Source organism: Ischnura elegans, chromosome X, assembly GCF_921293095.1.
Source record: "Ischnura elegans chromosome X, ioIscEleg1.1, whole genome shotgun sequence".
NCBI lineage: Eukaryota > Metazoa > Arthropoda > Insecta > Odonata > Coenagrionidae > Ischnura > Ischnura elegans.
In genome coordinates, this window is record NC_060259.1 from 73,474,934 (window position 1) to 73,487,663 (window position 12,730).

At 40.6% G+C, this 12,730-nt stretch overlaps 1 protein-coding gene across 1 annotated transcript in view; it reads right to left on the minus strand.

The window, feature by feature from the left end:
• LOC124171186 (cadherin-like and PC-esterase domain-containing protein 1) overlaps positions 1 to 12,730 on the minus strand; it is a 280,152-nt gene that overhangs the window by 252,848 nt on the left and 14,574 nt on the right. The window contains exon 2 of the mRNA XM_046550325.1: positions 176 to 350. Coding sequence (XP_046406281.1) covers positions 176 to 350 — 175 coding nt within the window. The remainder of the gene's footprint in view (positions 1 to 175; positions 351 to 12,730) is intronic.

A 12,730-nucleotide genomic window follows, 5' to 3' on the forward strand; every position in this document is an offset into this window, starting at 1 on the left:
ATTTTAAATACTATCTTTCTTTAACAATTTTTACTCCCTAAGTGGCGTATTTTTTAATGTTCTACTTTTTATTTTTTTTTTTGAGGCGATCAATTTCAAATTTCGTGATATTTGACCTCCCTTTTTTCCCCAACAGACGCGACTCTTTGCATCCTTGGTTACGGCACCCACCCACCTCGGCCGCCACTCCATTCGCCCTGCACCTCGACGGAGACGTTCGGCCGGACGCGGAAGCCGGCTCGGCGCAGGACGCGGCTGTAGAGAGGCAGGTCGCGGCGCAGCGTGACGAGGCGACCGTGGACCCGAACCTCCATGTCACCACCACGGCCCTCCTGGTGCTCCTCCTCGAGCTGCAAAAGACAAGACAAGAAGCTCTTTACATAAATCATATTCACAACAGGGTAGTTTCCTTCATCAAAGAAAACGTAGATTCACCACGTAGATTCATGGTTGGAAGAAAATTACTTTGCTTTTCTACAAAACACACACTTTATTGTCGACTAGTTTCGGTGCACTGTACCATTTTCAAGACTAGTGATACACATAAGATTTTGCCGGGATATATACTCTGTGGTCGGGTGATTGGAGGGCAAGGGGAGGGGAGAGATAAGTGACGGGAAGGGTGAAGGTGGGAAGGGATAGGGGAAAACCAGAGGTAGTTGCAGAGAGGAGCGTGGGTTGGCGTTCGTCCCACCCACCTTCCCTTTCCCCTCCAATCACCCGACCACAGAGTATATATCCCGGCAAAATCTTATGTGTATCACTTGTCTTAATTTTAAAGGGGGTCGATTCTATGACTTTTTGTCGTGTGTCGTATCGTTCCCCCAAATATTTTTATGAATCCGTCAGTCAGTCAGTGGTCGGAAGTGGGTTTTAAAGCAAATAGTTCAGCCATTAATTTTCCGTAAGGAGATATAATCGCGAGAAACTAGTTACGTCAATTAATACGGCGGCGTTCATGGAAAAATATATCACGAAAACTGTAAAATTAAACGCAAAAACTAGCGTGCAGTTGGGCCTCTTTTGCATTAACGGGAAGAAGAGCGTGAAATTCTTTTAACGTTCAGTGTCGTAGCCATTTGTTTCATTGCGCTTTTCATCCGTGCTTTTCTATCTCAAACCGTGAATAATTAAAAAAGAAACCTTCAGATGAAAAATATCATGGATATCATAGTAAAGAGAGAAGTGAACTCCGGAGAAGTCATCATCATCATTACTGGTCAACAATCCTAGGATTGGTTTGACGCAGCTCTCCACTCAGTTCTCCTATCAGCTAATCTTTTCACACCTACGTACTTCTTCTCTTTCACATCCTTCTTCACTTGCTCCATATATTTTCTTCGAGGTCTTCCTTCTCCGTTCTTGCCTTCCACTTGTCCTTCGACGATTGTCTTCATCAGGCCATCATGTCTCAAGATGTGGCCTATAAGGTTGTTCCGTCTTCTTGTTAAGGTTTTCATGAGGCTCCTCTTCTCTCCCATTCTTCTTAGGACTCCGGAGAAGTCATCGATGCAATAATCAAACCATACAAATAAATTTCAAGAGAGTGAGGCAGTTTCCCGTTAGTTCTTCTAAAAAGCGATAGGTGACGCCCAGCATAGGATTTTATTTATAAACTCCAAAGAGCCGCAAAGATAATTTTTTAAGTGCTTAATTTTATTTTTCACCTTTTTTCTAGCATGAACTGGCATTGAGTTCATACATATTTATTGGAGAGGTCTCTATAATAGTGAGTGCAATGAAATTTTCCAATTTTGTACCATAACTATTTAATGAAACGCCCGGTCTCTATAGACCAATATTTTTAAGTGTGTTGAGTATAGTCCAGTCCATTAGTGTACATGCAAGTAGACGAGTGAAGAGGAGAATATGCCAAAACATGATACTGAGCTTAGCATACTCAAAAAGGACTCATCGCATCGAAACAAGTCGTCTCATTAAAACTGGTGGAACTTATCCACAATAATGATTTTTGTATCTTTTCAAACATTTCCAACTAAATATGTATGTACCTAGCCTCTTTCTCCCTAACCTGCATCTTCTTCAATTTAAAAATTTCACTTGCCGGAAGTCTGTTTTTGTCCTCAAAGAGCCCTATGAAAGGGAGTGCCTACTTAATCGTTAACTCAGTGCGCCTATCTTTGAGCGGTTCAACAACGTGCACGCAATTAGCTCTCTATCCGGTTAATTAACACCTGCTTCCCTCACGTGCTGACTAAAATCCCCAATTTCTTTCTTGCTACCCCTCACTGAACTTCATGATCTGATCTTGATGGCGAGCTCATAAAATTACACCGTAAAGCTTGTCAAAAAGGGAAGGTTAGGGCCGGGTAACGGTCCTTTTGGGAAAAACTTGGGGAAAACCGAAAACTGTGCGGCAAAATGAGAACTCAAGGCTTAAAAAAAAATAAGGAAAGGGGTTAAGAGCTTCATGGAGAATAAAAATGGGAGTCAGGACGTGCGTAAGTGAGGAAATTCGATGCCCACGTGTTGGAAGAAAAAATAAAATAGGAATTGCTGAATATTTTGGAAAAATGTGACGATGCGAGGTGAAGAGGATCGATGAGAAATGTTATGGCCACGCTTTGCAAAAATAACTGTCTTCAATCAATCACAAACATGACAAATGTTTGATACACATAATTTAAATATCACTGATAATGTATTAGGTGCGCAACTAAGTTCCTACTGTTTATAATAGATGGCTCTAGCAGTCTGGTCGATTTAGACTGACTGGAAACGTCATTCATCGAGCTTAGAGTATTGACAAACAAACTGCTATACGACAATGGTGGGTTTGTTATGACGTCATATCCTAATTGTTGCGTGAATGTGTCTGAGCTGGTGCCAAGTAACCGTCATTTGCGGGAAGTGCTGATTTTCTTCTTTTACACGAAGAAAACGGTGACTGAAGCGCACCTAGAGCTCCAAAAAGTTAACGAAGATGCTTCTCAAAGTGAAACAACGTGCCGCGATTGGCTCCTTTGTTCCGAAGACGGTAATTTCAAAACCGTCCGTGAGAAGGAAGACCAAAAGCCTTCAAAGACGCTGAATAGGAGGCATTATTCGACGAAAATTCACGACAAACTCAAGAAGTGCTTGCTTGTGCATTAGGAGTTACCCACCGAGCCGTTTTATGCAATAGCAAGTAACTTGAGTTCCATATGACTCGAAAAAGTGATTTTACAGCATGACAACACTCGACCTCATGCTGCAAAACTCGTTAATACCTAACTCGAAACGTTCTAATGGGAACTCCTTACCCACCCGCTACATTCCCCAGATAATGCGCCGTCCGATTATTACTTATTCCGTTCGATGGCACATAGTCTGGCTGATAGGAAGTTGCGCTAATATGAAGACTTCAAAATGTCTTGATTCGCGGATAGCCACAAAAGATGAACAATTTTACTGATACGTTATTCGAGCTCTGCCATAATTTGAGGAAAAGTTGTAGCCAGCGATGGATAATACTTTTAATGATTTTACTTTTGACAATTTTTTCGCAATTAAGTTCTATTTTCATTTTAAAAAAAACAGCGGTAACTTAGTTTCACACCAAATATTAAAATGGTAATTGATACGTTATTCGAGCTCTGCCATAATTATGAGGAAAAGTTGTAGCCAGCGATGGACAATACTTTGAATGATTTTACTTATGACAATTTTTTCACAATTAAGTTCAATATTCATTTAAAAAACAGTGGGAACTTAGTTTCACTTCAAATATTTAAATGGTAATTATTGGCATTTACATATGATTTCAGAGACCTTGGCAATGGAACAACGGTCGAAACAAGAGAAAAAGCTGGCTGCTAAGGAAGAACTCACCGATGTTTTTGGTGGAATCACCATCTAAAAATACATAACTTAAGTCCTTTGTATTTTCCGTAGAAACAATGCTTTTTTATGATTCTTTAAAGTAGTGATGGTCGGATCGGATACCTCGGATCCAAGTATCCGCGGATATTGCCCTTTATCGAATACATCGGATCCAAAGTCGCGGAAGACATCGGATCTGGATCCGAAATTTTAAATAATAGCTTCAGTGAATGCATAAGGGTGGAAAGAGTTCCGATTCTATCTTCGAAAGCGCCGTCGCATGCTATTCTTGTCCTACTCATGAACCGTTTTCTTTTAAAGCTCTCGCAGAGGTTACGTAGCAGAATTTCAGCCGTAGAAAATCAAAAAGGCAAAATACGACAGGCACATAGTGTTACTCTCCCCAAGAGACTGAACAATCATCGGGGGAATCTCAGCGTCGTGGGATAATAACCACGTCAAAAGTAACTACCTTGCAGATTTCAGAAAACCACCCTTGGCCGTCCATCAGCCCGTGCCTCTGTTGTTTTTTTACGAAATCACACGGACCATAAATTATTGTCTTCTAAGAAAAATATCAAATTACACGAGAACAATTGAAGCGTGTTTCATCCCTACCCCGTCTCACCAGCTGAGCTTTTTTGGCCTACCTGCTTCAATTCTCAGCTTCTAGACGACAAATTCTAGGTGAGTGACTTTCTGGACCCGAAGATGTCTCCATTTTTTCGACAATCAGATGATTTTTCCTATTACCATTTCCAAACCCAAGCGTTACAGTTTAGGTCCTGAGCTTGTAAAGATGTTTAAAAAAAGCAACTTGAAAGCCTGTAAAAATTATTTTTAATTCATAAAAATATTAAAATGTGTATGAAAATCTAAAAAGAATTCCTTTGATTATATGTACCCAGAATAAACTTCTATAGTTACTTCGCTTAATAGCAGGAATTTAAAAATGCACATTGATCCGAAAATATCCGATCCGAAAGATCCGGCTCCGAAAATCATGGATCCGATCCGAATCCGGAAGCGAAAAAAATCCTGTATCCGTCCATCCCTACTTTAAAGTGGAAATTGCTTTAAGCATCCACTACGTCGTTAAGGAAATCCACACCAGCACAATGCATTGCTCTTGCAATTTTTACTGCCGTAGAATCATCTCCCCAATTCTTACTTCGCGAACCTCAAAACTCCTCTTTGCAATGATGATAAATTTTATGTATGTGCGAGTAGTTCTTTATGATCTCGAGTGGAGTATCGAGTCGAGTCGAGTTTGGCAATTGTGAACCAGGCAATACATCATTGCATGCTCCAATATATTCCCATTTTTCTAATTCCCTGAATTTTCTATTCTAAATGATTGGCTTAATCTAAAAGGGAAAAGATAATGTAAAACGCTGATGGTAATTGTGTCCAAATTAGGAGATTAATGAACATTAATATGTCTTAAGCAGTTCAATAAGCACAATGCGTGAAATGAATTACAATTATGTCAATTTCATTAATGTATGTATCTAATGTGCACAGAAGAGGCCTCTATAATGGCATTGGTACAAATGCAATAAAGATTATATACGTAAATGAATCAAAAGTATCTATTAGGCGATAGCGATAGGGCGAATCGGAAGTACTATAGAACATAGCTTTAGCTTTAAAGAACAAAAAATATTCCTTTATTTCTTCATTCGTTTAATCAACCAGAGTAACCCATTTTTTGTTAGTTCAAGAAGGAAACTAAACGCAACAAGGGATTAACGAAAATCAATGTTGGACGTACTTTGTACTCAAAACGGCCGAAATACGGCTTTGTCCGCAGAAACCTAAAAGTTGCATTTTTCCATAAGGCCGTTTTACACGGGGCACGGAATTGCGCAGGTTAGAGCTGCATTAATTTCTAAAATGGCGTGGAATTGCGCGAATGCATAAACAAAATTAGAACAGGGGCTACTTTTGCAGTCTCGCATCCACGCATTCTCGCATGTGTTCTAGCAATTCACCGCTTTACCTACACGACGCAATATTGAATGCGCCTTCGCACTTACGTCAGATTGCGCAATTCCGTGTTCCGTGTAAAACGGCCTATAGAAATCCTAACAATTTTTTCGTACTATCTCGGAGTTGAGTAAAGAAAGTATAGTATGGTAAAAAGCATAGCATAAGAAAGTATGCGCGTTGCAGCGGTCCAATCCGATTACGCCGCCAGGTCGGAAGACGTTCGGCCGCCCCGGCTGACGAAAAGGTATTCGGCACCCACGTGGACAACTATAGTGGTTGACTGCAACGAATACAAAAGCTGAAACTCCTAGGCTAACGACTTATCGACTTTAGGAACGACATTATCTGCATCTACATAATACCCTGCGAGCCACCTCTAGGGTGTTTGGCAGGGGGTGACAAATCACCAACATGCAGCATGCAAGAGGACCGCCACGTGCACACCGCACGGTCAAACATTATTTCGTGAGCTTCATGATAGCGCCTCCTGTCGGCAAATTTCTGAACTTACTGACCTCGACAGCTCTGTAACCGAAACTACTCGACTCGACTCGACATTCGTTATACTATTCGAAGCACTTGAGTCGCGTATCACCTACTCGACTCGACTCGAATTTTCGAGTACTCGCACATCCCTATAAATTTTATTCTTTGATTCCCGAAATAAGACAAAAATTCCGACAAAAAATTACCTAAATGACTCGCGACCCTAAAATTACTTAAGTATTTATTCTCAAATAACTCCGAGCAAATCCGCGTGGTGCGTGAGTGTGAGCGAGATTTTCCTAGTTTTAAATTTTTGTCTTTTTCTGTGGTGTGAGTGGGTCGCCGGCGTAAGCGGAAGCTTCTCAAACCTGAGTGAGTGCGTGATTGAGGCCTACGCGGAAATTTGTTCCTTAGAGAAAACCTGCTAGGTGAGTAAGTGAACTGCGCGAGATTTTTCGTTTCATTAAGTTTCAGCTATAATTCTGTGTATCACCCCACTGTCATCCTTCCAAATTCCAACCCCCCCACCTTTTTGCGCAGCAAAGAGTATGGCCTTGGGGAATTTATTTTCTTTCAACTGTTTAACGGCTATAGAAGTTACCTATATCACTCTGGTACACATTTTTAAAATATTCTTATGGAATACCTCAAAAATGCAAACGTAACAAATCCCAATCATCCCGCGTAGGCCGCTACACCGTTCAAACAGCGATTCAACCCGAAGGTTGATTCGGATTGGTGAGGGTAGAGCTCACCCATCACTAAACCACAAGCGTGTGATACCATACGTTCAGGTTGGGGGCAGTTTCCTTTCCTTTGGCCACTTTAGACTCCGAGGATATTTGTTGGGTGTGTCGAAAGGCTCTACCCGGGATTTGAACCAGGGATCCGATGTCCAATTGCCAAGCGCTGCGTCCAATAGGCCTCTACGCTCCAAATTACATGAAGGGGATCGCGGTGGCTTAAAGGGTAGAGAATAAGACTCGGGGAGACCGTTTTACCTACGACATGGTGTACCTTGGACCCGTCCACGTATCTAGTAAGTGCTGAACCCTAGCGGACTCTTGGTGAACCCTGATCACCATTGTGGTCAAGCCAGTGCATATGTTGAGTTCTGCAGCTATCATTTCCTTTTTTCGGTGTTGCGAAGCAAAAGTTGTTTTTTTGTAGTAAAAGTAAAATTTTCGTTTGTCGGTTGAGTGTCCATGCTTTCGGGGAGTTGGCACTAGCATTTCTACAAATTGACTACGTGGATAACACATTTTTTGTTAAGTAAACCCCACACTCTGTTTTGAAAATTAGTTCGGCATTTACCTGTAGGCGGCCATTTTTTTTAAAAAGAGACCATCGTGTGCCTTGGATATATATATGTCATCCTGTACCTTAGACCGCTGGTACATGGTAAAAGACGCGGAAACATGTGTGTCGTGGGCTATGATACAAGCGTATGATGGGAAATGCCGTGAGGCAAAGAAGGAAAGAAAAGACCTCCGGTAGGCGAAGTTTCTTTGAAAAAGGCTATTAAGACTGTATCCTCAAATGATCCAGAAAAGAAAATAACCTATAGATAGGCAAAAAAAGTGTTTGGTTTGAGTAAAACTAGCCTTCTGAGACATGCAAATGAATTTAAAAGTGCTGATAATCCCGATGAATACCACTACTCACCTAACTTTGCGGTAAAGCAGGCATTTACGGAAAAATAATTTAAAAAAGCCTAATAACCTATATTAAAAATTTCGCCCACATGCAGTACGGCTTGATCAAAAAGAGTGCGAGGATCCTAGATTTCAAATACCCTAGGGCCAATGAGAAAAAAATGCCTGCTACTTGGAGTGAGGAAGAAATTACCGGGGAAGAATGGATGCGAGGGTTATTAAAGAGACACACCGATTTGTCAGTTCGCAATTCGGAGGCGACAAGCTGAGTCGCATGACTTGTTTCAACAGGACCAATGTCGGGTTTTCCTTCAATAATATAAAAGAAACTCTCAGAAAACACGGTCCTATTGCACCTGATAAAATTTGTAACTTTAACAAAACGGGTCTCAGCACAGTCCAAGGGCAATCTAAAATAATTTCCCCGACAGACAGTGCTACGTCGGATGAGACAGGGTCTTTGGTGAGAATGATCGCTGCTGTAAATGCAGTTGCCAATTTTTTGCCCCTTGTATTGATATTTCCCCGTGTTCATTCAAAGTTATGATTCTGTTTGGTGGACCAGCAGGTTGTGTTGGGGCCGCCAATCCTTCTGGATGGTCCAATGAAGCGACATTCATTAAATTTTTGGACCACATTTTGAACACATTCAAGGGCTCAAAGGATGATCTTGTCCGGCTAATATTTAACAACCACGAGACCCACCTTTCTCCGGAGGTCCTGATGCAGGCATTGTGATGGTTACTTATCCCCATATTCTTCACTGAGGGCTCAGCCTTTAGACCTGTCTGTGCACGGTCCACTGAAGACTGTCTACAATCAAGCTGTTGAAGCTTTGCTGCTGAACAACAAGAGAAAGACCTTTGAAGCATATAGCATTGCAGAAGCCCTAGGTACAGCTTATCCAAGAGCATTCACCCCAATTAATGTGATATCTGGGTTCAAAAAGGCAGGAATATTTGCATTTGATGAAGCAATTTTCACTGATGAAGATTTCCTGTGCGCTTAAGTGACTGCCAGACCTACGAATGATTCCTGCGCAGGACCGTTCAGGACTTCATTTTCTGTCCCTTCAACCTTTCCAAACGTTGAACCGTCCCACTCAGCAATCGCTTGTTTTTCAATCTTAGAGCCTGGACCATCTAGTTCATCAGCAGTCGTTTCTCATTCTCCACCGCCAACCACATCTTCAGTTTCTGAGCCCTTTGATCATGAGCCTTCATCTCAGTCTGTAATTGAAACACCAAATACGCCTACTTGTAACAAAGCTGCAAAACCATTCCTTACTCCCAACCTTATCCCAAGGTGGAGCAACGTAGGATAAAAGGAGCAAGATGGACGACCAGGGCGAACCATAATTGCCACTGATTCGCCAGAGAAAAACGCAATTAAAGAACATAAGTCCAAAAGAGATAAGAAGAAAGGAGCTGTGACATTAAGAAAACATTTTCAAAAAAAGAAAATTAACAAACATAACGAGAAAAATCAAGCCGAAAAGATAAGGCTAATCAAACAGATATCTTGTATGTCGCTCAGTGGAAATATTGCAATGCCCAATTTTACTTATAATCAAACAGGAATCAAGCTCCTCCTCTGATTCAGATGAAAGGTTAAGTTATGTTTCCACGGATTAAAGGACAGTGATGAAGAAGAATGCTTGTATTGTCGTTCTTCAAAGTAGATAGATAAAAGTGGAGAGAAGTGGTGCAATTTCCATGTCATGTGACCGTTGGGTGCACTATTTGTGCGCCGGAATTAAATGGGAAGAATGGAAAATGTATCTGTGTGACTATTGTGAAAAAGACAAGCATAAACTTTCATTTATCTGATCAATAAGTGACAAAGCCATGCTTCTTTTGTATAATTTCATGTTTGAAGAAATTAAAAAATGCTATAAATAAAACATTAATTTAGACTAATGGTTCTTTATCAACCATTTAGTTTATTACACCTGGTCCAAAGTACACGATGTTCTCTTTACATATCAATACATTTAAATTTCTCTTGACTAAAGTTATACAAATATGTAATTTAACAATATCTTATGTTGTTTGGAAGGGTTTAAAGTGTAGCTGGATACTGTTTAAGTATAATAATTTCAAAAAGCTTTGACGTAAAAAATAAAATTTAAAAAGTGGTCCTAGGTACAACAGGTCCCTACGGATCGAAGGGACGATATTTAAAGTCCGGAGTGGAATCTTAAAGCACTGCAAACAAAGATGCGAGGTAAACCAGGGAAAGAATTCTCCCGTATCCTGAATGTATGGTATCACACGGCTGTGAATTGGTCTGGGGTGAGCTCTACCATAACCTGCGCACACCAACTTTCGGGGTGAGTCACTGAATATCACCCATCAATATTGAATTTAAAAATTAACCACTCTTCGAGTAACTATAAAGTGAACGGTTGTATGCTATGATCTCTCCGAGTCTTTCGTTACGTAAGAAACGTACTTTCAGCTTTGAGCGCTTCGATCGCCCCAAAAGTACTCTAAGGGGCGTAGCCTCTTTTTCAGCCTAACGTTACATACAGGCGGCGTATGCAATATAAATATTGCTTTGAGAAGCGATAAAATTATTTTAAATGCCGCCTTCCATTCAAAATACGACGGAATTATAAAACTAGCAATAGAGCTTCGGCGATCGCCGGAGTGCCAAAGAACCCACCACCGCAGGCCAACGACCCTCAAAACTTCGCGCGTTCTCGTCGGAGAAGGAGGTCTCACGACCGACGATGGATCAGTGAGGTGATTCACAAGAAAAAAATAAAGAACTCGTGGGCCAAAACATTAAGAGGGTGGACTGCAAACTGGGCCACCATCTCCTGCGCCTCCCACTGCCGAGGCGGCGGTAAAGAAATAAGTTGGGTACGAGCCGAACGAGGAGAGAAATCCCGCTCCTAATTAGCAAACTAGTTATGGAGTCGTTTGGATGCAGGGCGGACGGCCATTTAAGAAGGGGCGTGGCTTTAATCAGGGGAGAAAGGACCGTTGATAACTTCGCGTCAAGGGGATACGGTCGAGCGGTGACAAGGGCCAATGAGTCGCGATCGTAAAATGTGTCGCCTAAGGATAGTAACCGACATGGTGTGCAAGGCCCGCAATGTCCTTGGCGACCGAAAAAAGGCCGAAAAGTGTAATACACCTCAGATGAGGCCTAATTGGGAAAAACCAGGGTGACGTGCAGTCCAAATGAGTTTTGAGGGAGATACACTTTCATCAAGAATACCACTTTCTTCGCACTCGCAAATTCGGAATGCCAAATGGAATATTTTCAGTCCAAGGAGACAAAAAGGCAAGCATAAAGCCCAATGTAAATGAATGATTTAATTGTCTCACTCCATGGAACCACTTCCTTAAAGAATATTTCTCAGTTTATAGGGATAGGAAATGAATACACACTCGGGAAATCATTGAATTCATTTACTCTGATGACTTTTACGAACAGATTGAATAATAGACTATTATTGAATGTAATAATAACTCCGCTGTATGTTTATTTTTCCGTTTTCCTTTAGCTGTTAGCATTAGTAAGCGTATTACATGTATGTACCAACTTTTTGTGTTAGGAATTATTTGTATTGTATGATTTCAATGTTTGTCCTTTTTGTCTTCCAAGTGGTCCATGGGCAGTAAAGTCATCTCTATCTTTCTCTATCTACCTTTATCACCGTTTTATCGACAGTGGCGTTGTTATTAAAATATTGTTTCTGTGACAAACGCTCTTTGAATAGCACGTAAAAATCAGACACTTTCACTCTCATCCGGCTTTGATGGTATTCCGAGAGTAACACAAATATGCATAGTCTGTAAATAATAATATAAATGTCGTTTCGAGTAAAGAAAACGGATGAGGTTCGTTATACGACAAAGGTTTCGATAAAAATGAAATGCAAAGGGGTCAAAATAACTCTTGAATTGAGGTCACAATGAAACATGAGTAATAAGATATGAATGTCGAAGAACGAAGATAAAAGATATTTTATTCGAATTAGAGTTGCCACGATTGGCTAAAATAGCTCGATAAAGAGTTGACTGTGATATATTTTTATTGAATGATAAGCACAAAAAGCAATCTGACAGGGAATATTCTGTACTGATCATACTGGGTTTCGTATGACGAGAGGAATTGCCAGAAATACCTCAAAATGGAAAATAATAATATGAGCGTACACAATTAAAAATATATCAGTTACAAAAAATTAATTCTATCCTCTGAGTCCAAAATACGAGATTTACTTGCCCTTTTAACCCAAAAGAATATTCTATTGAATATTCTTCTGGGTTAAAAAATATATAAAGAATTCAATTGGCTGGCCTAAGGATATTATGGTTAAAACTGGTAGAAAATCACCCGTAGATGTTACCGGGAAGCTATTCCACACCAGATAGAGCCCTCAGCAAAATTACCTAACAACTTAGCTTCATGCTCTCTTTTTCAGTCTTTTCAGGAGATTATTTTAGAGGATAGAAACTGATAAACCTTAGTAACATGTCACAGGAGAATCAATATACACACCATAATTCCTTGGTACTTCCACTCAGATTCAAATTCTCCATAGTCTAAATAAATATCTTCGCCGAGAATAGAATTAAAAATAAAATTTACGTTTTCAGGTAAACTTTTCGATTTAACTTCCTGGACCAAAGGGAAACTATTGTGCCAAATCCTTCAAAAAAATTTCAAGCCGCAATTTTCTCACTCCCAAAATTAACGTAGAAATTTAAACTTGGGGGTCGCTTTGGTGTGGTGGCTAGAGTGTTGGCTTCCCACCC